The 26869-nt window shown below is 44.8% G+C and overlaps 1 protein-coding gene across 3 annotated transcripts in view; it reads right to left on the reverse strand.

The window, feature by feature from the left end:
• Positions 1–2417: 2417 nt before the first annotated feature.
• The window catches only part of Itpr2 (inositol 1,4,5-trisphosphate receptor type 2), a 436608-nt gene continuing 412156 nt past the window's right edge, over positions 2418–26869 (reverse strand). For all 3 annotated transcript variants that reach the window (XM_052719262.1, XM_052719263.1, XM_052719264.1), the window contains 2 exons: positions 6268–6429; positions 2418–5732 (listed from right to left, as the gene is read on the reverse strand). In XM_052719262.1, coding sequence (XP_052575222.1) covers positions 5646–5732; positions 6268–6429 — 249 coding nt within the window. In that variant the 3' untranslated portion in view covers positions 2418–5645. The remainder of the gene's footprint in view (positions 5733–6267; positions 6430–26869) is intronic.

Here is a 26869-nt window from a genome sequence, read left to right on the forward strand (position 1 = left end):
GAAGCCACAGTGGCTGGAGCTTGAGGAAATGAGTCATACCACATCCATAATCAGGAACCAAGAGCAATGATTGTGTGCATGCTTTCTCTTCTCCCAGCCTAGGGAATGGTACCACTCAAAACAGATCTTCCCAGCTCAGTTAATGCAATCAATGAAACACCCCTTCCACATGACTGGCCAACCTGACCTAGACATTCCTTCATTGAGACTCTATTCCCAGGTCATTCTAGACTGTCAATTAAAACTAAGCATCTGTCATTGTTAGTGGGCATGAAGTCAAGGGGAGTGATGATTTGGGGTTATGTGAATTTAGCTAAGCTGAACTAACACTTGCTAGAATTCCCTTGTTTGTAAGGTTGTTTACAGGAGATATTTTCATAAGGTTTGGATAATGGATGGCATGAAGCAGTGGTCACTTAGTTTGGAAGGAGCAGGTGACAAGTGTCCCAATGGCTTAAGCTGGTCTCTTGGCTCACACGCTGGCTGTCAACTGGCCTCGGGCTCTCCAGGCCTCAATGGACCCACCTCCTTTGTCACCCTCCAGTCCTGGGCTGGAAGCACATGAGAGTCCATGGGGGGGGGCACCTTCATTTCCACGGCACCACACGACAGATGCAAACTCTTGTTTGCCTTCCTGATCTGCAGCTCGTCCTGGATCTCCACTGCTCCAAACCCAGGCCTTCTGGCCATCTGCCAGCCTCCCTGACTGACAATAGCTTCAGACCCCCTGTCAGGGCCAGATGCATCAGCCTGCCCTAAAGTTTATCACCCTCCTCATACTACCTATGATGTCTAACCCTACAATAAATCTCTCCGGCCATGTTATCCATAGTTATTTTGGTTCTCTGCTAAGACAATAATTAGTATTCATATGTTATATAACCAGACCTTATTTTACAGTATGACAAAGAATTTTATTTCATATACTGCAGAGAGGACGAGATATAAAGCATTTGAGTCATGTTGAAAGAAGTGAGGAAAAAGGTGTTGATGTACAAAAAGGAGTCTATGGTTGCCCAAAATGAAGATTTTTAATAACACAAAGCCAAAGGCAGGGGTTAGAGCAGAGAGTAGCTTCGGTAGCTTGCCTCTGTTACAAACAAGTTCCATGAGCCAGCCCTGATGAAGGCGCTGGACCAGGGAAATCCTTTTTGTGAGGCTTTTAAGTAAGATTTGCCTGAAGCACCAGTGAAACAGAACATGCTAGATGCAGTGAGGCACCCCTTTAATTTCAGCGCCAGGGAGGCAGAACATGCTAGATGCAGTGAGGCACCCCTTTAATTTCAGCGCCAGGGAGGCAGAACATGCTAGATGCAGTGAGGCACCCCTTTAATTCCAGCGCCAGGGAAGCAGAAGCTGCTGGATCTGAGTTTGAAGCTGCTTGGTCTACACTGTGAGGTTCAGGCCAGCTAGGGCTACAAAGTGAATCCCTTCCCCCGCCCCCCGCCCCCCCAAACCAAAACCAAAACCACCAGAGGATTTCAGTAAGACCTACTCCTGTCTTGGTTGTCTGTGTGCCACAAGACTCTTAGGATGCTGTGGCCTCTCCAGTGGTGGGGGAGGGCCACGGGAGACACTGTTGCCTAGCTTCTAGCCTGGAGTTGCTTTCTGAACACAAGTCCTCCTGAGACTTCCTCGAAAGACGCAGTCGACCAGACAAAGACTGTGGCCTGAGGCTTGACCACGCCTCCCTCTGCTCGCACAGTCCTACTGTGGGTGCCGATCACTCCCACTCCCCATCCTCCCCCAGTCACCTTTCCTGACTGGAGCAAATCAAAGCAGGCCTTGCCACACTGCTTCCAGGGACTGGAAAACACCCACAGCAAAGCAATCTATTCATAGATTGCATGTGATTCACAGCACCCGGGTGGACTTCAGCTGGCAGAGGATGAGTTTTGTCCTGGGGCAGCGGTTCTCAACCTTCCCAAGGCTGCAGCCCTTTAATACAGTTTTTCATGTTGTGGTGACCCCCAACCAAAAAATTTTGTTGCCACTTCGTAACTGTAGTTTTGCTACTGTTATGAATTGTAAATGTCTGATATGCAGGATGGTCTTAGGAGACCCCTGTGAAAAGGTCAATGGACTCCCAGGTCAGAATCCGCAGGTTGAGAACCATGGATATCAGAAGACCTGTCCTTGGGGACAGCAGATATTAAGAATGAGAGATTCCAAGATGGTCAAAGGATCTGACTCCACAGAGTGCTTCTGGGAATCTAAAGTGTAGATACACTAGAACCTGTGAGAAAACTGAAGATTTGGCCAGTTCCCAATAAACTCTGGGCTCGTTGGGTCACCTGGGTCCATATCCTCTCAATCATACTTTTTTTCCCTCTTGCTATGTAAAATAGCAATAATTATGATGCCCTTCCACACCAGTAGCTATTTTTCAGAAACATGGCAAGAGAATGAGGCACACATAAGATGCAAATTCTTTTTATTAATATTAACTAATAAGTTATGCAGCCCTGACAGCATGCTCATATCACCTTTTTAAAAGACATTATAGACATTCTCTCTTGCCAGAGGAAGGAGAATCCACTTTCAAGTCTGTGGGAACACTCCAGCTGGAGGTGGACCTAGAGCTGCGTGCAGAGTTCTGTTTTCACATGCACTCGGCTCTGCTTGAGTTTAGCACTGTGCTGTCTCCTACATGGCAATTTTATCAATCCTGATGTCAAAGGCAGCAGCAGATGAATGAGTAGAGGGCCTAAAGTGGCCTCCGGTATTTTCTAAAATCTGGAATTGGCTATCAAATTTTGAAAATAGAGAGCTTAGCAAGGGTTACACCACCTCCCCACCCCTGCTCAGGGCAGGAGCCTCAGAGATGCGCACAGCTCAGCTAGGCTAGCTCTTCACCTGGCTCCCACAGCCATCTGTGTCTGGGTTTAAGAGGCCTGCTCCCTCCCTCCATGGCTAACTGTACTGCATCTCACACTAGTTTGGAAGGGGTCTCCAGGCCAGAACATGGCAATAAAGCTTTGAAACAGCTGTCAGGAGTAACCATCTTCTGGTTACTCTTCCACACAGTGTGGCTATCTGCATGTTTATGGTTCTGAGTTGTGAAGTCATCTCTCCTAAGCATTGTTTACCTACTCAATCTACTGGGTCCCTGAAGCTGAGCTCTGCCTGCTCCTTTCGGTTAGATGGCATCCTGGGAAGTAAAATCTTCATCAACAACTCCAAGACCTCCTTACTCACACTCAGTCCCAGGGATGGAGTCACACCACATTACAGTTTGTAATTAAATGACAGCAGAAAGCCTGAGCTGTGAGCTGGAAATACAGGGTCAACACAGTATCAGCTCTGATTTGAACGAATTAGCTTCCTGAAATTATCAACAGCCTGCCAAATAGCGTGATCTTTATCCACAGGGAAAAGAAAACCGTGCATTTAGGAAAATAAGCCCTTTTGTAACTTAACTTTCTAAAGAGTAGAAAATACCATCTTTGCATGCAGAAACTGGTCAATATTATCTCTCTAGACAGTGTGGATCTCTACTCTCACACAATGGTTTTAATTAGAAGATATCCTTCATTAAATGGAGCCCACAGGGGAGCAAACCCTCTGTAAATTAAAAATACTATTCAGTGGAAACTGCGACTTTTAACCAATATGGATTTTAATAACCTAAATATTAAAAAAAACCTCCCTAGCATAGAAGTCAGAGGTGACTGTGTTTTTAATATTGCTATATACATATGAGAATACCAAGTACACTCAACTTCAAACAATCCAGTTGCGTTAACAAACACACATAACAAATGTAAACTCTTACCAGACATCAAATTTCCTGTTTTAATATCTTTTTGAATTCAATGTCCTAGAAGGTGCCTTTTGTTTCATTTGCTTTTTTTAAATTTTGTTTTATAATCTTTAATCTTGCAGAGAGGAAAGAAAGAAAAATGCAGCTGAAAAAAATAATCGACATAGTGCGAGTCTCATTAGGTGAAATCTCTTCTGGATTTTTCCCACCGGAGCAAATACAGTGTCAGACAGGCAGCTGCTGTAAAGGCTTGGACGTTAGGTCACACCACACAGCATACTTTACTTTTATCAAAGACTGTCACAGCATTGATGGCATTAGGTTTTAAAAATGGCTGTCTTAGTCTAATTTTGGTGACACCACTAGAAAAAAGTTTGTGATTATAGTTTAAAGTTTTAGCAAAGAATTAAGGGTAACTGCAACAGAACTCTGACAAGGTCAAAACACCTGTCATGGTGTCAGCATCCTCTAACTTCAGGCTGTCCTGTCCAAGAGCACTTCTTAATTTCGGCCGGTTTTAGTGTGTGGGGGTTGAGTGCCAGTAAATTTAGTGTGCCGCACTGGGTCCCAAGGCTATCCCTGTGAAGCAGAAGGCAGGCCTACTTGGCCTTCTCGCCTGCACAGTGAGTCTACATAGACCCAGGATTTGAATTTTCTTTTTAGGAGCCAACAGCTAAAATTGTCTTGAAACACTCTAAAGCTTTAAAAGTTGTAACAAACCCCATGTGGCCCCTGGTGGCTGAGAGTTTAAGGAATCTGGAGGCCCGAGGGTCCATCTGAGAAGCCTGGCTCTGAATGTAGTGTCATGGCTGGCAGTTTTCATCTCCATTTGGCTCTAATGCCTAAAATAGTCTCCAAAAAATAATCTATCCATCTAGTTATTTTCTCCCTTGCAAGACAACATTAAAACAGTTTGGGGGAAGGAATTATGATCTGCCTACACTTTGAAAAGCTGTTACTGTAACAGCCTTAAATATGCCATTGAAATTCTGCACATCCTTATATATTCAATGTCTTCTCAGATTTCCTTCTCATAGCTGCAGGGATAGCAAACACTCAGGTCCTCAAGCACCACAAATACAAATCCATGCTTCTAAAAGGCAAAACCACCATAGTAAGTCTCTGTGTTCATGGTCACCGTGAGTGTTTCCTTTATTAACACCTGTGTATTGTAATAGCATCTGCACTCAACACTATTCCCCACTCAAGCAGCTCTTTCATGATCACGTGACTTTAAGCGTGTTCTTAGCCATGTTCTATGAACTTCCTCTGTGCAGCCCTGCACAGAGTCCTGGAAAAAGCGACTCTGCTCCAGTTATCCTTTCAGTGTGTGAGATGTGAACTCCAGAGCACCAAGCGTGCAGAGCTCTGAGCCCCTCATGTTTCATGTCATGAAGAAACTGTCTGGTAACACATAAGGTTCAGAAGCTTAATGAGATTTCTTTTTCAACTCCCGTTTTGTTTTTAATCTCTTAAATTTTTTCTTAGTCAGACTCAGCCACCAAAGTGTGGCTTCCTGTCTCTGACCTGTGTGCTGCAATTCGAAGCAATAAATTCCAAGCAGCCATGACAGAGGCTGCAGTCAGCATGTGAGACAAGTCCAAGGCCCATCGATTGAGCAGAGGGAGACTGCTGCTCCCCCCAGTCTGGCTGCTTCCTGCGCCCCGTAGTCTGTGCCCTGCGCTGTTTTTCAGCTCGAGTCTTCTCAAGCGTGAAAACACAGTTACGGATTGTTCTGGGAGCTAAATGGCTCAGCATCTTGGCACTTGGCTGTTTTTAGCTTCTCAACAATAGCCACTGTTTGCTCCCTCCATCTCCATCCTTCCTTCAGCGATGAGGCAGGCATCTGATGAAAGGCTGGTCACGGCGTGCCCCCATGGTGTCAGTGTGGTGGCATGTGATGGTTCACATGGGGTGTGTTTGACCCGAGGAAGCCCAGTCTCTGCTTGTTCTTCCTTTGTTCTGTCATCTGGGGAGAGAGAGAGAGCGTGCCTTCAGCTGCTTTTGTGGATTCTTCCCCCCCCCCCCCCCAGAATCCACTGTCTGGTTCCACACAGAATATATTCACCACAAAAGCATTTATTTTAAAAGGTAAATTACCAGAAATAGAGGTGAAAAGAAAGAGCAACTCTTCTCTCCATGGTTAGGAAGTGGGATGTTTGAAACACATCTGTTACATTCTTACCACTGTTACTATCATTTACTAGCTACCAAGAGGCCTGGTGATAATACGTCTTATGAGTACTAAGGATATCATATGATGAAAGGGTTGATCAGCGATTAATGAATACTACCTTTGCAATGAGCTTGGACAGCCAAAGCCGGGCAGGAAATAGGATCAATCACCAAGAGCAAAGGGGTCCCTCTGTCTTTCTGCAGAGTGAGAAATGCTGCACAGGGGGTGGGGAGTCCCTGCGTGCTGAGCTGCCGTTGCATGGCACAGGTTAGGAGTTCTCTGGGTTCCCTGCTCACAGCGGTGGGGGCTCTAGCCCCAGCTCACTGACCTGCTCCTTCAGCTCTGCCAGCTGCCCAGACAGCTGCTTCACCAGACTCATGGTGGACTCCAGCTTCTCCTGCAGGTTCCGGATCTCATTTTGCTCACTGTCACCTTCATTGCTGACAAGTGACATGGCTCGCATCCGAGGAAACCAGTCCAAATTCTTCTCCTAAAAGAAAATAAATGCAGAACCAAGCAGTGAGTGTGCTGGGAGCCAGGGGCACTACAAAGAGTATTTCTGAATTGAAATTTAAATCGTCTCACTTGGCATGGTGGTGAACATCTGTAATCCGAACACTCTGGAAGCTGAGGCAGGAGCTGGCCTTGGAGTTCTATATAGTGAATTTCAGGCCAGCCTGGGCTACAAAGCAAGACTGTCTCAAATAAAACCCAAAACTCGGTGTCTCTCAGGATATACACTAAAAGATCCTTCTCTGGACAGGGGCAGGAAGAGGCAGGGTTGGTCCTATGGACTAGGAAAACCTCAACAATGACTTCTTCCAGGCTCCCAGCTGGTCCTGGATGAAGTAGCCTGTGGGCATCCCGTGAAAGATGGAGGATGGGTCTGATGGCAGCAAGAGCAGATCCAAGCATGTGGGGTGTAGGCAAAGCATAACTGCTCCTGAATCGGAGGTTGGTAGAAGAAAGGTTTCCGCTCCAGCCGCCCATACTGGGTTCCTGCCCATGCCCTCTGCTGAGGTTCTTTACCAGTTTTGTGGCCTCCAGCTCCATGTGGGGACGAGGGGAGTGGAAGGGCACGGCCTGGGGTTATGCTGTCTGTCCCCTTGGAAGCACTGTATTACAGTGGGGGAACTTCCCCAGATGGCAATAGCTGGTGCCACTTCTGCTATTTTCTGGGCAGCCCGGGTATGTCCCATGTGTGTGTGTTTCCCCTCCATTGTAGTAGACACCCATAAGTCTCAAAAACTCTGCCTAAGTGGTGAACACCATAGAGTCGGTGTGTGTAACTGAGCATATATTTTTCAATCTTCATTCACTCTGTAAATTGTAAGGTGTCCCCCATCTCCAGCAGGTTAATTCCCCATGACATAGCTGGGAACCGAAGACCATGGGGTTGTGTCCCCACCTACCCGACTGCTTCTGAGAACCTTCCTGTCACCCTTGCAGGGAGCCTCTTGCTTCCAACTCCTCCCCTCCCAGGCAAGTCCTGAGAAATCTCTGCCTGGGGCTCCCAACCACAGGGCTGTCAGAGCCCTCTCTTTCTCAAGAGTGCAGTGGGAAGAGGTGTCTGTACTGCCATTTCCATCTTGACCTTTCTTATCATTGGCATGGCTTGTTGACATGCGTGTGACACATGGTGCCCTATCTCCAGTGGCAGAAAAAAGATTGAGGGTCATCACTTTCTCTGAATTTCGGAGTGACAGATGTATTCAGTGAGTCCTACCCCACCTACAGTCAGGTATTTAGGGATCAAAGTCACACTCGCTCGTGTGTGTGTGTGTGTGTGTGTGTGTGTGTGTGTGTGTGTGTGTGTGTATCAGAGGACAAATGGCCAGAGTCAGTGCTTTCCTTATACCATGTGGGTCCTGGGGATCAAACTCAGATCCTCAGCTTTGGCAGCAAGCACCATCCTGGGCCTTTATAGGCACTAAGCTCAACATCATCCTTTTTCTGCCACAGTGATTCTTAGGATGAATCGTGTAGAGTCCCTGATGTCATCCTGAAGCTGACCAGCTAATCAATGGGGTGGCTCAGTTGATTTTGGGCAGTCTGAGCCAGCCAACATCTGAGATGAATGTACCAGAGTGACATCCTTTCTGCCCCTACCAGCTATTAGAGGAGAGCTTGGCTCAAAAACTGCCTTTTGCTCAGAGGCTAAGGTGATCACTTCTTCATGTCAGAGTCCCAGAGTTCACCAGCTCTTCTTCTGGGGTGGGAAACAGGTGGCCAGCAGAGGAGGGATTGTGGGGGAGGGGATTAAAACGAAGGCTGATGATGTCATTGTTCTTTGTGTCTGTGAACAATGTATGGCGTTTTAGGGAAATGGGTGGCAGTGAGACTCTTAAGAGAAATAATCCAGATTCAGATAGATACATTTGAGATCTGTAGAGATAAACAGGTTGTTTTCTATCATAGGAGGAATCTAGTTAAATTTAGATTCTTACATATCTATACATGCATACATAAAAAGTAGTGCCGGACTACAGGAGGGTGGGAAGAGACATGAAGGCCGGGTGGGGATAAAAGAGGATAATGGGACACATGTGACTTGGAAGAAAGGGAGTTCCTCCAGGGCAGAAGTGTTGGGGTGTATCAGGTGACACAGGGTCAGATGATATCAGGAGACACAGCAATTAATGGCCCGAGTGAGGGAAGGGGAAGATAGCCCTTCCAGGATCAGGCGGACAGAAGACAGGTTTGCAAAACCATCTCCACAGAAAGGCTCCTGCAGGCGGTGGAGCTGTCATGTCCAAGGCTGCCTGCTTTTGAGGAAACAATGGCAGCTCTCTCTCAGCAGATTCTGCTGGAGCTGCCTGGGCCACGGGACTCTCATTCTCCACTCTGTCTGCATTAGTCCCTTTGTTCACTCATCCCTTTCATAATTCCCGCTTGTAATTCCTGGGCCCGTGCTAGGCACTGGGAAACAATGGAAGCCACGCCCAGCGTGGGCCTCGTGCTTTTCCAACCCACAGGCGGTCACAGATGACAAAGGCCAGGAGATGCTAGGGAGGAAAGATGGTCTGTTCCTGTCCTCTGGGTTCCAGTCTCTCTTTTTAGCCCCTTTGGGTATTTCTGGTTACTCTGGCATGTTTCTCCCTCTACCTGTCTATCAATTGACCATAATCTGAAATGAAGATATATAGGTAATTTTCCAATGTTTAAAATGAAGAAATGCTAAGATTCCTTGTCCCCTCTCCCTAGGCAGGGAGTCTAGACTTTCACCTCCAATTCCACCATCTCTGCTGCACCCATCTGACTGCTTCTCTAGGCAGGCACTAGATTTATACTGCCAACTCTACCCACACCCATGATCTTAAGACCTACCCTCTCCAAGGAGGGCCACTATAACCACATCTGCAACTCCTGCAACAGGCATGAGGATGGCATGCCCTGTGCCTGCCTCCCCTCACCCCATTCTTCACACAGGGATTCAAAACTAGCATGGCCAACTCCCCTAGTACCTGTAGAAAAGTTCTGACCCTGAAACTTGGCTATGAGCATCTTCTAACTTTACAGAAAGTCTGCTCTGGGCTTAGAAACCTCACTGAGCTTGAGCTGAGCAAAGTCTACTTGTTTGAACATCAACACTGAATTGCCCAAAGACTGAGCCCTTCACCCCATACAGCTGGTCAATCATCTGACAAATAGGTGTGATGGGACAGAGAACTTCAGCTACCCACTCAACACCAAAGACAAGATGTCTACAACAAATGCTACCAATGACCTTACTCTAGATGCCCAGATCCCACCTCACACATGAATAACTACAAATTAGTACTCCCATTGTAATGTCCCCTGAGAAAGGTGACTTCGATGATACACAGGATAAGGATTCAAATAGAAAAAAATTATCAAAGGATTCAAAGAGGAGATGAATAAATGGCAAATTGGAGATTGCAAAAATATAGTTGGATGAAATAACTCAAGACATTAAAACAAAAATTAGTAAAGAGATACAATCTCTGAAGAAAAGCTAAAATGAAATAAAGCTTGAAATGAAAAATTCATGAATTCAAACAAAAAATTCAGAGTAAAGTTTCACCAACAGATTGGATCAGGTGGAAGAGAATATCAGCTCTTGAAGACAAAGAGGAATTGGACCATTCAACTCAAGAAAATGTCAAATCCCCTCCAAGCCCCAAAAACAGAATGTGTGGGACTTCACTCTATAAAAATATCAAATCTAGAAAATGATAAGTATAGATGGAAAAGAACAAAATTGTAGAATAAAAATTCCATAATTTAAGAAAAGAGATGCTTATCAAGGTCCAAGAGACATACAGAACACCAAATAGATAGGACCAGAAAAGAAATTCCCCACATCATATAATAGTCAAAACACCAAACGTACAAAACAAAGGATATTGAAAGTGAGAAGAAAACAAGTCTCATACAAAGGTAGGTCCATTGGAATAACAGTAAGTTTTCCAATGGAGACTGAAATCCAGAAGGAACTAGGCCCATGCTCTACAAGCTATGAAAGACAGTGGATGGCAGTGAGGACTACTGTACCCAGCAAAAGTCTCAGATCTACTTTATGACCACTAATCCTGCTCTAGAGAAGATACTGAAACGAACACTCCTGTCTGAAGAAAAGGGTAAACATGTACAGGCAAACACAAATGCAATTCCAGAACATTGAATCAAAAGAGGACACCATAAAATCAACAAAATGACAGAAATTAATATACATTATTCAATAATATCTCTTAATATTAACTGATAATAAAATTAATTTGGTCTCAATTCCCCAGTAAATAGAAACAGACTAACAGACTGGATCAGAAAACAGGATCCATTTTTTTGCTGCCACCAAGAAACATGATTCTGGGCCAGTGACAGACACCACCTCAAGGTAAAGGGTGGGAAAAGGATCCAAGCAAATGGAACCAAGAGTCGAGCAGCACAGGGATTCTAATATGTGACAAAACTAACCAGGAGAGACACACAGGGATACTTTATCCTCACTCGGGAGAAACCCAACAGGATAGGGTACAATCCTAAATACACATGAATTAAGCACAAGGCACAACATTTCATAAAAGAAAACTACTAAATTTGAAACCACAGATGAACCCTGCCACAGTGATGGTGGTGATTTCAATCCCCCACTCTCATGAACATATAGGTCATTTGGCAAAAGAAAACTCAAGTTCAATGACATCATAAATCAATAGACCTAACATATCTACAGAACATCCCATCTGAATGTTAAAGAATATATATTGTTCTTTGTAGCCTATGGAATTTTTCTACAAAACAGACCACATATTAGGACACAATGCAAGTCTCAAAAAATATAGGGAAGCTGAAATCACATTCTGAATTTTATCTAATAACCATGAAATAAAGCTGGATATCAACAATTATAGAAATGACAGGAAGAACGCAAAGTTCTAGAAGCTAAACAACACACTTCTGAATCAAAATTGGGTAAAGAAAAATCGAGAAGGGAATTTAAACTGAATAAAAATGAAAACATCATAGCAAAATCTATAGGATACAATGAAAGCCACCATATGAGGAAAGTTTACAGTATTATATGCTTACATAAAATTTTTTTTTGAGAAATCTCAAACTAAAAGATACACCTGAAGGCCCTAGAAAAATAAGAACAAACAACAAAATAGACTGCAATAGATACTCAAAATCACAGCTGAAATCAATGGCATAGAATGAAAATAAATACAAAGAAACAGTTATTTGAAGAGACTGACAAGATTATAAACCCTTAGTCAAAGTAACCAAAAGAATTAGAGAGGAGCCAAATTAATTAGAGAAGAAAGGGAGGCACTACAACAGACACTGGAGAAATCCAGAGGCTAGTTCAAATATGCTTTAAAAATCTACATTCCACCAAACTGGGAAACGTAAGAGAAATGGATGAACTTCTAGATCTATATGACCAATTTAAATAAAGAAGGAAATGATTTAAACAGACCCGTATCACCTGTTGAGATAGAAGCAGTAATGAAAAATCTCTCAACTAAAAGCACAGGTTAGATATGGTCATTGTAGAATTCTACTAGACCTTCAAAGAAGAGCTAACACCAATACCCCTCAAACTGACCTATAAAACTACAAAATAAAAAAGGAGGGACATTTCTGAATTCCTTTCATGAGACCACATTGTCCTGATACCAAAGACCCAACAAAAAATTAGGACCAGAATCTTTGATGAACACAGTCATGAAACAAAGCTAATTCAAGAACACATCAAAAAGACTGTCCACCATGATCAAGTCAGCTGCATCCCAGAGATGCAGTGATGGCTCAATAAACTTAATCCACCACACAACTAGAAACCACATAATCATCTCTCTAGCTATAGAAAAGGCCTTTGACAAAATCTAATATCCATTCGCAATAAAAATCCTAGAGAAACTAGGTATACAGGGGACAATCTCAGCATAATAAAGGTAACATTCAGGAAGCCCATAGCCAACAACATCCTAAACAGAGAAAAACTCCAAGTCTATCCACTAAAACCAGGGGCACAATCATAGTCCCTGTGCCCACTCCTGTCCAACATAGTACTTAAAGTCTTAGCTAGAGCAGGAAGATAGAGTGGACAAAAGGGATATGTCAAAGAATCTTTATTTGTAGATATGATTCTATCTGTAAAAGATCCAGAAGACTCCACCACCTGATAAATAATTCAGCAAATTAACAAACAAAAATCCGTAGCTTTCATATATATAAACAACAAACACTGAAAAAGAAATAAAGGAACTAATACCATCCACAATAGCCTCAAGAAAAGTAAAATATCTTAGAATAAGTCTAACCAAAGAAGTGAAAGATCTGTACAACAAAAAAATATTTAAGAGACTGAAAAAAGAAATTGAACAAGATACCAGGAAGTGGAAAGGTCTCCCATGCTTCTATGTTAGTAGGATTAGTATTATGAAAATGGTCACCCTACCAAAATTAAGCCACAGCTTTAATGTAATCTCTATAAAAAACCCAATGAAGCCACATGGCACTGGTACTAAAACAGACTCATTGATGAATAGGCTAGAAATGAGGACTCATCTATAAACCCATACTCCTACATTCACCCAACTTTTGACAAAAGCCAACAAATACACATTGGAGAGAAGAAAGCATCTTCAACAAATGTTGCTTGTAAAACTGGATGGCTACAGTAGACAAATGAAATTCAACCCATATCTTTCACCCCATAAAAAACTCTCCTCCAAAGGGATTAAGGGACGTCAACCCAAGACCAGACACCCTGAATCTGACAGGGGAGCAAGTAGGGAATAGTCTTGAGCTCATTGGCATAAGAAAAGACTTTCTGAATAGCTTCCTGATAGTAGAAAGCTTTAATGTCAATAATAAATGGGACCTCATAAAACTAAAAAGTTTCTGTACAGCAAAGGGTACTATTACTCAAATGAAGAGGCAGTCTAGAGATTAGAAAAAAAAATCTTTACCAGATATACATCTGACAGAGTGCTAATATCTAGAATATACAAGTAACTCAAAAATTAAACATTAAGAAAACCTAATTTTTAAAATGGCACAAAACGAAACATTCAGAAAAAATACAATCAGCTGAGGAACATTTAAAAATATTCAACATCCATAGCCATCAAGGAAAAGCAAATTAAATCTACTTTGAGATTTCACTGAGGCCCAGTCAGAATGGCCATGGTAACAACACAAATGACGACAAACGGTGGTGTGGACATCGGTGTGGGGACACGTGTTCTGTGCTGGAGGACTGCAACCTGGTGCAGCCAATATGTGTAGCTGGAGTTTTCCTGCCTGGCCCAGGGTCAGGACAAATCTCTCTCACCTGCCAGTCCCACAGCCGCTCAGACCCGACCAAGTAAACACAGAGACTTATATTGCTTACAAACTGTACCTATACTTCCTGCCTAGCCAATGGCCAATCAGTGTTTTCATTTATTGACTAATCAGCAACATATTTGCCATACAGACCATCCCACAGCAAATATGGACATAAGCAGGGGTGCCTCGAAAGAGCTGAGAATAGATCGCCATAGAGTCCTGACAGACATGCGAGGGACTGCAGATCTTACTTGAGATCTCTAGGAAAACTCTCAATGAACTACTACAAATTTTTAAAAGAAAATTAAATTTAAAAAATAAGTTTTTAAAAATCAATGCAGCTTGTTCTTTTTACAAAAACGACCTTAAACACAAGTACTGTATATGCTGTTTTGTTTTCTGTTGAAAGCAGTTTGTAACAAAACAGCCAGACATCCCCCGCTCTCTCTGCTTTACCTTTTTGCATGGAATTTTCCTTTTCTCTCTCAGGGAGCGGGGGTGGGGGGGGGTGGGGGGGGTGGGGGGGGGGGTGGAGCTGTTACCTGACCCTAAGCCAGAACTGCAGGCCTGCTGCTTCCTGCAGGGTTCACCTGTTGGTAGCCTATGACTTCCTCATCCTGCTTGCCGGTGATGTGCTCGCCGACTAACACAGTGGTCTGATTTCACTTTACACGGCACATCTTGTGGTCAGGCACATGGCTATTAGATTCACAGGCTGATGCTGGTTAGTCAACATGAAATCATTTCCTCATTTCACCAGAATGAGCACATGTGACCACAGGGTAGCCTAAAGTCAGGGAAGTACATTAGCTGCCAGACTCGTAGGCTGCAGGGTTAATCCTCCTAATAACTTAGTGACATGCAGATCTTCTAGAGGTTTCTAAAATGCAAGACTCATAGATGAACTCGTCATTTCTGAGATGTTCATTTAGGATCCATAATCCTCTTGCTACGGCTCATTTTTATAATTGTCTGTCTGTCTAGGAGACTGGAGGAACAACAGACAGAAGTGAAAAACAACCTTCCTCCACTGTTAGCATCGCTTAGAGATCACCTGTGTGCTGTTCACATTTGACATTTTCAAGTGATGTTTCCAGTCACGGAGCAGAGCTAGTGTTGTGCAATGGGAGGATACCAATGGAAGAGATGGGACAGCTGGGTATTGTCCTCCTCATAGCCCAAATCATCTATTGTATGGGGCAAATGGGTTTCTTTCTCTCCAAGTCTCAGTTTGCTTATCTGTGAAACCAGAAGTCTCTCTAAATGTGTCCATACCTTTCCCAGCCTGGCATTTCATGAGCTGTGAATGCAAGAAAAGGCTTTAAAATTCACATTGCTGCAAATAGCCTTGAGCCTGGCAAATGAGCAAGGAGTTAAGGCTAGAAGCAACGTTGACTCACAGAGCCCAAGCTCTGTGTGTGTGTGTGTGTGTGTGTGTGTGTGTGTGTGTCCAGTACTCAGACTAGAAGGCTGAGTGTCCCGGTGGATGATGGTAGGTATCACTGAACTCACTCCATTTCTGGATGTGGTTGGAGGGCTCTGGTGCCTCCGACCCTCTTGATTCAGAATTGACCACAATCTTGGTACCACACAAAGAGCACGTTTTGCCATGTCAGAATGAGACTAGGAAGTAACGGGAATGTTTGGGTCTCTTTACAAAGCTGTTAGCATTTATGAACCATCGGCTGTGTGTAAGCTAAAGGGAAAGAAGTTCTGCCCTGTAACAGAGCGACCAGTCCCACCTGCCTCCCGAGTGTCTGGTGTTTAGTCACGTATGGCCAATACCCACATTCCATAGAACAGGAATTGCTAGGATCTCACTGCAGCACAGAGTTAAGATTATTTGCCCAAGGCCACAGAAGGGTGAGAGACTGAGCCAGGAATCTTTTGTTCCTCTGCCTTCCCTGAACAGCTCTCTATGTCTGATGGAGAAAGACATTGGCGCTTGGCTGCTCCGGAAGCTGAGGTACAAGCATTGCAGGTTCAAGACCTGGCCCAGCTACAGGATGAGATCAAAGCCAGCCTGGCCAACTTGGTGAGACTCTCACAACAGAAACAGAAGGCTGGCTGGTGGCTCAGCTTCCATGTGCTGCCCGATCTGCACAAGGCCCTAGATTCAGTCCCTAGCTCCAAAAAAACCCAGCTTCTAAACAAACAATACAAAGCTATTAACACTGCAATCTCTTGGGCTACTTTTCCAGGGTCTGCTGAAGGTCAGGAACACGTTCCATGTCAGCATGTGTCATGGATCCCCACGAAGAAGAGGAGGAAAAAATTGCTAGAGGCTCGGAGGGATTTGGCAGAGGGCTTTCCAATATTGCTGATGAGGCAACAGAGGATGACCTCTGACTGCAGCTGAGGTGACAGAGGTGAGTTTGCTCTCAGGAGCCCCAGGATTACACCTGTCTCTGTCCTAATGAACTGACTGAAGGTGGGTTCCTAGAATGATGAAGTACACATGGTCCCAGAATCAGGGTTTTGAGGCTAATGACCAAGTTCACTACTGTGGCCAATGATTCAACCAGGTCTATGTACAAACACCCTAGAGAAACTGGATGCTGGTAGATGAAGCCCGACACCGCTACACCCAGCTTCCACACGCCAAGACGGCACTCAGCGGGGCTCTTATGAGACCATTTTCTTGGTTGCCATCCTAAACTGGGCTCTGTGTTTCTAACTAGATTTTCCATCATAAAATTAATTTGCAGAGCCTCATATAATGAAAAGTACTATAGTTGCAAATGAAGTGACAGATGGGCACAAGCGTCCCTAGACCACGTGGTTTGAACACAGAGAATCCAGCATCCTCAGCTGACGGCAGGCAGTTGCTGTAAGGTGAGCAGTTGTAAGATGATTCCAAGTAGGATAATGGGAGGGACTTCAAAGATGAAGCCAAGCTCTGGACTTCCCAGAGCACAGTGAGATGGAGAGAGGGATGATGTACACAGCCACTGAAGCACGGTGTCTTTGAATGATGACCTCAAGCTGGGCATAACTTTAATATGCCTAGTCACAAGAGACGTCAGGCTTTGGTGACAGGAATTATAGCCACGTGCCACAGAGCAGTTCCATACCCATGCAGCACAGAAGCTACCACGAACAGTCAGTCGGCTCTGTGGGTCTAACTTCGGTGCGGTTTAACAAATAAGCTTTCCATTTTTAAGGCCACTCAGGTTTCATATACTTGACACCTGTTCCTGTCTTTTGAAGCACTTCACTACTTTGATTTTATGGAAGATAATCTACCCAATAGGACACTTAGACAATCAAAACAGAGCCGAAGTATTTTCTACAGACAAAACTTGCTTCTTACACAGGATGGAGCCAGTCAAATGAGGTTTTGTAATGTTGTTTGTATTGGCTGTTGGACACAGGCACTCCGTGTTGGTAAGAGCACAGAGCCCACCTGAGAGGCTTCACATAGTGATGGATTCTTTATCTGCTTCCAACTGAAGTCCATCGCCTCTTCAGTAACTCTGTGCCCATCTTCAGGTCGAACGTGTGCACACACATTACAGTTGCCACAGGGGGACAGCACTTTCTAAACACATCTCTCCATTGGTTTGCCTTAGTTTGTTCATGTGTCCCCCACTCAGCCTCCTCCAGGTCTACCCTCTGATGCTGAGGTACTGTTATACAGTAGACAATCTGACTGGTCTTTGTTTCTGGTTCATAGGAGGGTAGCCACAAATCTTTACAATTTCCCGGGTGACAGAGGTGAGTTTGCTCTCAGGAGCCCCAGGATTACACCTGTCTCTGTCCTAATGAACTGACTGAAGGTGGGTTCTTAGAATGACGAAGTACACATGGTCCCAGAATCAGGGTTTTGAAGCTAATGACCAAGTTCACTACTGTGGCCAATGATTCAACCAGGTCTATGTACAAACACCCTAGAGAAACTGGATGCTGGTAGATGAAGGGTGAGAAGCGGAGCAGCTTGATGTCTGTGTGCTCCCCGCACCCATGAGTGTTTCCGTATGGCTGGCCATCCTTGTTTGTATACTTTATGACACAAAGGTAATGATCAAAATGGTGGGCTTTCAGTTCCTGGAGTAGTTATAGCAAGCTGCCAAGCTTGACTGAATGGTGGCAGCAACAGAATTTATAGTCAGCCTTTCAGAAGGTGGTCTGGGAACCCCCAAAGAACAGCTGGAGTTGAATGTCGTGATGAGGGGATCTTCCCCTTTTGCTTGTGGGGTCTGCATTAACTAGAGGTGGTTGTGCCCAAAGGGAACCACAATTCACAAGCTGGGGTCGAAATGGGTCAGTCCACCAACCCTGGCTGTGCCAGCTGCTGCACTGGCATGAGGGATGGAGCATCTGTGGGAGAGATGGCAAAGAGATCGAAGGACAGGAGGTTCAGGTCATGACTTAGCTGGGCACTTCCTTTGCTTGTGGCTGCTGGTCTGAGACCCACAGATAGGAGCTAATAAGTGATAGCATTGCAGAGAGCTGCAGAGGATGGGATCCAACAGCTGCAGCTCCTGCAGTTCAGACATGATCACACAAGGCAGAGGGGTTTCTCCACGTGTGCACTGCTTTCTGAAGAGCTGTTCATTTTATTTTTCAGATTTGTTTTCCTCTGGAATCCTGAACAGGAATAAGATGCTGTTGGGTTGTGGGCTCACTGAGGTCTCTTTCATCCCTTATCCATTCTGCCTGACGAGTTAGGGCCAATTTGAAATCCATTAGCCTGCCAGAGCTTTGAGGATTCAACTAGTTACTCTTGTGTGCTTTGCCCATTTCCTTGTCAGGACTGAATTTTCTGTATTACAATAACTGACGGCGCCAGTACTCCTCAAAAATTAAAGCACCAGCGAGCCTCACACATGCACCACAAACACACGGAAAGACTGTGTCCGTGTCTATATCTTGATCTCTCATTCTTTCTGGAGAGGGAGAGGGAGAGGGAGGGGGAGAGGGAAAAAAAGACAGAGAGAGAGACAGAGAGACAGACAGATGGGAGGGGGCAGACAAGCTGCCCGCTCAGTCCTTGCTTCTCTCCTTTCCCATATTCCAGCCACCACCTGCCCCACATGAACACTGCCCAAGGTGAACCACCATCCCCAGCCTCTAGATGGAGGACTGTCTGGTATGCAGAGCTAAGAAAGTTGCTGGTGATTGGAGAGGCAGCCTGTGATTCCCACTTTCACTGCTTAAGAAGTGTTTGATCGGAGATTATGACTGATTTTCTGACAGTGGGTAAATAACACCCAGCTTTCTGGGTTCCTACCAGTATTTAAGAACATGCTGGGAGGAGCTAGCCGGGGCTGGGGGAAGAAAGCTTGTGTTCACATGCTTCTGGTGGGAGGAGAAGTGGGCAGAGCTGGGCAGGCAGTGTAGGTATGTCATGTGGCACCAGTCATGTGACACCATATGGTTAAGGCAAAACACCCAGAGAGTGGGAGCTGTACTCTGTCACTGCCTAGGGGGATTATGACATCCCTGAAATTAATACATTTTCAGAAACATGAACAAGGAGTCACCCTGACATGCACTTTGCAATTTCCCCACGCCACTTGCAAGTTGGGACTTTCAGAGGGTTCTTCGTCCACCAAGCCCCACCCCTCTGCTCGCTAACTCAGGACAGTACTCCTCAAAAACCGACATTTCTTCCGTGTCCCCTAAATACTTTTACCAGTTTACAAATTCCTCATTGCCACACTTTCAAAATCTACTCTTGAGAAGGCCACCATGGGGTGGAAGGATTCTACTTTTCTCTCCATTCTGTGGTTAAGCTTCCTAAGGAAAGAAAGAGGGCTATCTGCCCAGTCAGTCAGACCTGACCATGTCACACATTGGGACCATTGCTTTGGAAGGAGCTCTGAGGCACATACCGGGAACCCCCTGTACTTCCTCCTTCCTTGTTCAGGCTACCCAGAGGGACCTCAGAGAGCCATTTGCAGTCACCAATTTAGATGATGAGCCTGGTCTCTATGTGAGTCCTAGGCTCTAGTCACACAGTGAATGGCCACGGAAGCTCGGACCTTGGAGCCACATGTGGCTCTGCCACAACTTCACGCTTGGAAATTAGACTCTAGATGTCTGCACTTTGGCCCAGTTTGTGACTTCTGTATGCAGACTGTGAATGCAGGTCTACTTCAAAGCTGACACAGCTCTTCAGGGGCCTCACAAGTAGGATTTATTAGGATTTAAATTGTATCATTAGAATGGAAAATGGATCATTTCACCAGTGCTAGCAGCCAAGACTCCCCAGGCCCCATGGAACTCCAATTTTTCTTCTGCTTTCCAGGAGCTGTCCTTCAGCCTGTGAGCCTTACTGGGCAGACACATACATGTCTGTTGCTTCTCCACGACTGAGCTGGAGAGATGGCTCAGCAGTTAAGAGCACTTGCTGATCTTCCAGAGGACCCAGGTTCAGTTCCCAGGTATTCATTTGGTGGCTGATAACTGACTGTAACTCCAGTTCCAGGGGATCTGACACTCTCTCCTGGCCTCATGGGCATGCAGACAAGACAACCATGCACATAAAATGAATCCTAAAATTAATTTTGTTTTTCTTCCTCTAAAAAAACCAATTACTGTGCTTGTTCATCCTCCACAACACCATCGCCAGCCTCTTTAACTGTGGTGTGGTTGTTGCTGGGTGAGCAGCTTTGTCTGCTGGACCATGGCTGCACCTGCTCGGCAACATCTGCCAGACCACTGGATTCATCCTTGATACTTGGGGATTTTACTACCCCAGTGCAATTTCTCCTCTCCAGAAGAATCTGGTTCATCCCACCCTGTCCCATCGCCTCATAATTCATTTTCAATTTGCTGAAAGATCTGGGGGACGATTCGATGACACAGCGGCACATCCAGTGTGTGGTCACATACAGGGCACACAGTTACTAATTAGTTCAGGAATAGTGGAAACTTAATCATCGTGACCTAAGATACAGGTACATTTAGGGTAGCATGATAGAAATATAGAGTGTTTATTTTGATTTTAGAAGTACTTCCCTTTTCCTCTCCCCTTTCTTCTCTCTCCTCCTTCCCTTCCTTCCTTTTTCTTTTCTTGTATACTTTGGGGCTCAAACCTGGGGCTTCTTGCACACTAGGCAAGTGCTCCACCACTGAACCAAGTCATCATGGGATTCCTCGATTAACAAATTCATTAGGCACCCTGAAAGGAAGATTTGCCTGGCAATACAAACTACATGTATGTACAACATTTTAATGATAAGACCAGTGTATAAAGTGAAACTAATTATTTCAATGTATACCATCAGATTAAACAGTAAAATTAGAAAGATCTTAGATTTCCATTTTCCTGCATTATGGGGCACATGCAATGTAAACTTTCTACCCACAAACCCACTTGAAACAGAATCTCCTGCTACCCTCTCACTGACATTAGTCACAGCCTACTCCATAGGACTCCCATGTGTTGGGATGGCTGCATCAAGGCAGGGGCCTTATTTACTCTTGTCCCAGGGCAGGTGCCCAACACAATGCTGGGCACATGGTTGGTAATAAATGACTGATGAACTAGATTTCACAACACCAAGGCCGGTTCAATTGTTTCCAGTGGTCTCAGAGTATACACCGTATAGCCACAATGCACAGCCCCTGGCCTCATCTACATGCTAGAGGGGACCTGTGCTGAGTGACAAGGTCACAGCAGCTTGTCTGTCTGGTCCACTAAGCATGCAAGTCACACAGCCAGCTAGCTCACCTGCTCCCAACCTCTGCTCACTAAGCAACTTTCTGGCTGTATCCTCGCTCCTCAGGAAGAAAAATACAATGGCTGTCTGTACACTAGCTGGAAATGATCATTTGCCGCACTGAATCAGGGACATTCCGGCATATGTACATGCTGCCTTCCAAGTCTGGCTAGGGGATCCCTATCCATTACACTCTGTGTGCCTGATAGCATCTAGCATCAGAGCTGGCAAAGGCTGGCACGGTATCTGTACTTTGTCACCTGAGAGAGCCTGTGGCATGGTACAGCTCCAGAGAGACCATCTGCTGCTTTGGTGGCAGCCTCCCTGGGTGGTACCTGGACATCAGTGCATTCTATTTTTAGCAAGGCAGTGTTCTGACTGCAGTTCTCTGGTGTCATTTGGGACCGACAGTGAGGAACATGATTGTGAGCTGAGGCACACTGAGTCACCCTGGCAGTGGGAACACGAGTACGTGCCACAGCTTTATTTCAGGGCTCTCTGGCAAGGTTCCCGTGGGTTCTTCGGCCACTACAGCCCTCTCCACGTCAGGTAGCGGGACCCAGAACAATGGCACTCTAGAGAATGAGGCAGAGACGGAAGCTTGGCTGCTGGAGTGGAGTAGCTAACAGTATTTTTCCTTCTATAGGCGAGCAGTGACTATCCCTAATGCGTGCCAAGACTTAAGGACGGTGCCCGAAGCGTCCATGAGACAAATCCTTTATTTTCTGAAATTGAATTTTTTCACTTATATTTTCCAGTTTTTCTTCTCTTTATGTGTACATGCGTATGGTATGTACCTGTATGATATGTGTATGTATAAGCTCACACGTGTGGTGCACATACATGTGGAGGCTGGAGGCTGATGTTAGGGATCTACCTCTACTGCTCTTCCATCTTATTCTTTGAGGCAAGGTCTCTCACTGGTGTGGCTCTCCTTCCCCCGTCTCTGTCTTTTGAGGCTGAAATTGCAAGTGGGCCACTGGGTTACCAAGCCACATGGCCTTTACATGTGCTCTGGGGATCTGAACTCAGGTCCTTCTTGTTTGGGTGGCAAGTGTTTTAAACACTGAGCCATCTCCCCATCTCTGAAACTTGAACTTTTTTCTGTGGCATACTGCATCCTCAAACTCATGATGTTAGGAGATGTTTGTTAAATATACACATGTCAAGCTAACATGTGGAACTGCTCAGGCTTGTTTACTACCATACATGTAAATAATGTTTTATGTTTTAATGAAATTTTGCATGTGTTTTATTGGTTAGTTTCCATTATTGTCCCACTATGACCAAGGCAACTTATAAAAGAAAGCATTTGATTGGGCTTATGGTTTCAGAAGGTTAGAGCCCAAGATGCCACAGGGCAGGCACGGTGGCAGGAACAGCTAAGAGCTCACATCTCGATTGAAAAGCAGGAGGCAGAGAGCATATTGGGAATAGATCATCTTTTTGAAATCTCAAAACCCACCTGACACCACTCCTCCAATAAGGTCATACCTTCTAATCCTTCCCAAACAGTTCCACCAACTGGGGACCAAGTATTCAAACATATGAACCTATGAGGGCATTCTTATTCAAACCACAGATGCTTATTCTAGCAATTAAGATGTAATAAAGATTTGCCTTGTGTGTGTGCATGCTCATGTGTGGGGGTGAGAGCATGTAGGTGCATGCGTTAACATAATATGACAACATAATAAACATAATAAAACACATATGCAAAATTTCATTAAGACATAAAACATTATTTACATGTATGGTAGTAAACAAGCCTGAGCAGTTCCACATGTTAGCTTGACATGTGTATACTTAACATCTCCTAACATCATGAGTTTGAGGATGCAGTATGCCATAGAAAAAAGTTCAAGTTTCAGAGATGGGGAGACCGCTCAGTGTTTAAACCAGAGATCAGCTTTGACCATTATTGCTCATGTGCCATCTACCTTGTTTTTTGGTTTTGTTTTGAGACAGGGTCTCTCATTGGCCTAGAGCTCAATGGGCAAGTGAGGCTGGATGGCTGGCCTGCTATTTTCTGCTTCCCCAGTGCTGGGATTACACATGGGCACTACCATGCCTGGCTTTTAAAATGTAGGTTCAGGAATCACACTCAGGTCCTCTTGCTTGCAAAGCAAGTCCTTTATTGGCTGAGGCATCACCCTGGCTTCCCGATGACTGGCTGTGGAAACCAAACTGGATAAGTCTGTCCACTATTTAGAGGTACAGATACTATCAGCAAAGGCAACTAACTCCACCATTATCGAGGTTCACAGGAATGCCATTCACAGCTCTTCTACCCAAGTGAGACAATGCAAGATGAGGTGGCTGTGACCACCAAGCTAGGGAGCACACAATGCGGAGACCTGGAGCATGCAGCAGTCCCACAAGGGTGCCAGCCTAGAAACCATGTCTGGTGTGAATTTGTTTAATTTTGACAGTAATCTTGCTCACTGTCATATTTACCATGAAAACCATACAGGATTTTAAATCAGATCATAAAAACAATGTATAGGACATCTTTTAAAAAACAGCAGAAGAAGCCAAGCGGTGGCGGCACCTGCCTTTAATCCCAGCACTTGGGAGGCAGAGACAGGCGGATCAGATCCCGGTGAGTTTGAGGCCAGCCTGGTCTACAAAGTGAGATCCAGGGCAACCAGGACTATTACAGAGAGAAACCCTGTCTCAAAAAAGCCGCTCCCTCCCCCAAAAAAACCACAGCGGAAGAGAAATACACTTTACGTAATTACCAGATAAACATCCTCTTCTTGCTGCCTGCATGTTGTAGGTGGTTATGTAATAATATTCTTGTTTTCCTACCACCTTATGAAGCAGTATGACCCACTCCCCTTGTTCCCTTTGAAGACATAAAAGGCGCTTCCCATGCTAGACTAATTGCATCAACTAGAGACATAAGAAAATCAACTAAATTAGGAGTAGCGAAGATGTTGTGAGTTTATCTACAACTTCCTGCTCATGTGACTGTCTTTAACCAAGCTTTGCCATCGGTTCCCTTTATCAGTTTTAGTTTGATATATTCATACAGTCACCTATTTTGCAGAGCTTGGTTCCTTCAGCTTCACTCAGAGTTTTTGTTAGCAGACATCTTTAGTGAGATTACCCAGCCACATCCCTCTGTATGCTTTAATGTCAGAATAAAATCTCTCTTCTTATTGCTGCATTAACATGACAACTAGCCGCCACGTTCCTCTCCACTGTTGTTCTAGGAGTTAAGATTAGAAGACTGAAAAGAAAGCATGCTTTAGCTGTTTGGGGTTCCAGGCACCAAACCCTGGGCCTCACCCCTGTCAGGCAGGCATTTTACTACTGATCTACAGCCCTAACCCAAAAAAGTCAGTTTTGGGGGGACTATTGTTCCACCCACATAAACTGTAGACCTTTACAGACGTCTATCACAGGATGAAACAATGCCCTTGACCTACAAGAGGATGTTCCCTTTGAGAAGCTACAATCACATCAACAGAGGACTCTTTTAGGAAAGGTGCCAATGCTAATGCTCCAACAACCACAAAAAGACAAAACTTTTCAGCTAACCCTGGAAGGAAACCTTTCCAGTTCTATAAGCTAGCATTGCGACTTTTCTCCAGTGAGCAGAAGAAACATCAGATGGATACTAGGCCCTACAGAAAGTCACCCTAATGCCATTCGTTCAGGAGACTGAATAAATCTCCTCTGAATTTGGATTGACCAAGAACAATGACGTGTGAACTTTGAGGATAATTCCAAACCTCAACTTCCCCCAAATTCTCAACCTATAAAGCAATTTTTGGTCAACTGAATCCTACTGCATGATGGCAGTGGCCTCTAGTATAGAGATGGATTTGCCCAACTTACATTCTTGGATGTAGACTATTATCTTTAAAGGCCCTCAAATAAGCTGTTGAAATTCTATATCAAAGGCTGTTGTTGGAAATGGGGAAGATGTAAGAATGTGAAAAATGCATCAGTGTTATTTAAGCCAAACAAAGTGGCTCTTACTACCGCGTACATCTTAACTGTCTCTCTCTACTGACTTGTTCAATGTGGTACTGTGTGAAAGCAGAGCTCTGCACTGTGATTTTCCAGCCTGATTGATTTCTTTCTCCTCAGTTCACCTGCGCTCTCCAAACTCTGTATTTTCTTTATTAAAGATGATTTGATCTCAGCTTTTATTACATCTCACCAACCACGCACTGAGAATGAGACGCAGATGAAGATAGGAAAGGATTCTATTTCATGAAGCAGGTTTGCTTGAAACATGAAATCAGAGAAAAGAAACCTCATGAAATGTAGATAGGAAAATAAAAGCAACAAAGAAATTATATGAAGAGAAGAGAAATTGGCAATGGAGACAAACTAAGATGCAGCTGTGGAAAAAGAAGAATGAGCAGTGACATGTTTACTCTAGGAGGGCCTGCTGTGTGTTGTGGGTTCTAGTTCTGGTCTGGGAGGCTCAAAAAAAAAAGCTTCTGTGTTGGAGGCTTAATGTCCAGCTGGTGGTGGGACTGTGAGGTGGTGATGCAGGCCTGGGTGGAGGAAGTAACCTGGGGCATGTCCTTGAAGGGGACACAGAGAACCTGGCCTTTCTCTTCTCCCTCTAAGCCGTCAGGCTGTGAGTGGCTATGTTATAGCATATACTCCCCCATGATATCCGTTATCGACTCAGACACAATGTGATAGGGACCGAGCTACCAAGGGCTCACAGTTCTAAGACAGAAGCCCAAGCAAACCCTCTCTCCTTTAATCAATTTATTTCAGGGATTTTTAGCTCCTGTGGTAACTGGAAGCTGATTTGCACACTACGATTTGAGCAGGTCACCAGATACAGAGACCACACTCACCTGTCAGCCATGTTCCTGTCACTGTTTATATCACACTGTCCTTGCCCAGTGCCCTGTCTTCCTATGCTGATGGTGTAGAACAGAATTCTCTTCCTTCCCAGGTGAGTACTGCACCAGAGGAACAAGAGATGGGAAAGGCTCAGTGTGCGTTGTTGACCTAAACCTGAATGGCTTCCATTCTACTCCTGCCTTGTCTACATGCAGGCCATGGCTGGAAACCTAACCACGAGTAGACCAGTCACTCCCTGTGGAGTGAGCTGACATCAGAGGAGTAGCCAGTGAACTACTCAGTGAGCAGAACCTTCTAATAAGAGGCCTCTCTGCTGTTCCTCTGTGTTGGCCCATCACATTCTTATAATCTCTGGCTTTCACATCTGCCTAGACTTATATATAGTTTTGACCATAAGATACAGCTCAAAGGTAGGGGTGTGTGTGTGTGTGAGTGCACATGCATGCACAGGTACACATGCATGTGCAGAACCAGAGGTTAACCGGGTTTGTCCTTAGGAGCTATTATTCATCTTGTCTTTTGACACAGGGTCTCTCAGCGGCACGGAGCTCAGGGATGTATTGAGGCTGGCTTGACAGCAAGCTCTAGAGATCTTCCTGTCTTTTGTTCTCCAAT

Source organism: Peromyscus californicus, unplaced genomic scaffold, assembly GCF_007827085.1.
Source record: "Peromyscus californicus insignis strain IS unplaced genomic scaffold, ASM782708v3 Scaffold_6__1_contigs__length_162567912, whole genome shotgun sequence".
Taxonomy (NCBI): domain Eukaryota; kingdom Metazoa; phylum Chordata; class Mammalia; order Rodentia; family Cricetidae; genus Peromyscus; species Peromyscus californicus.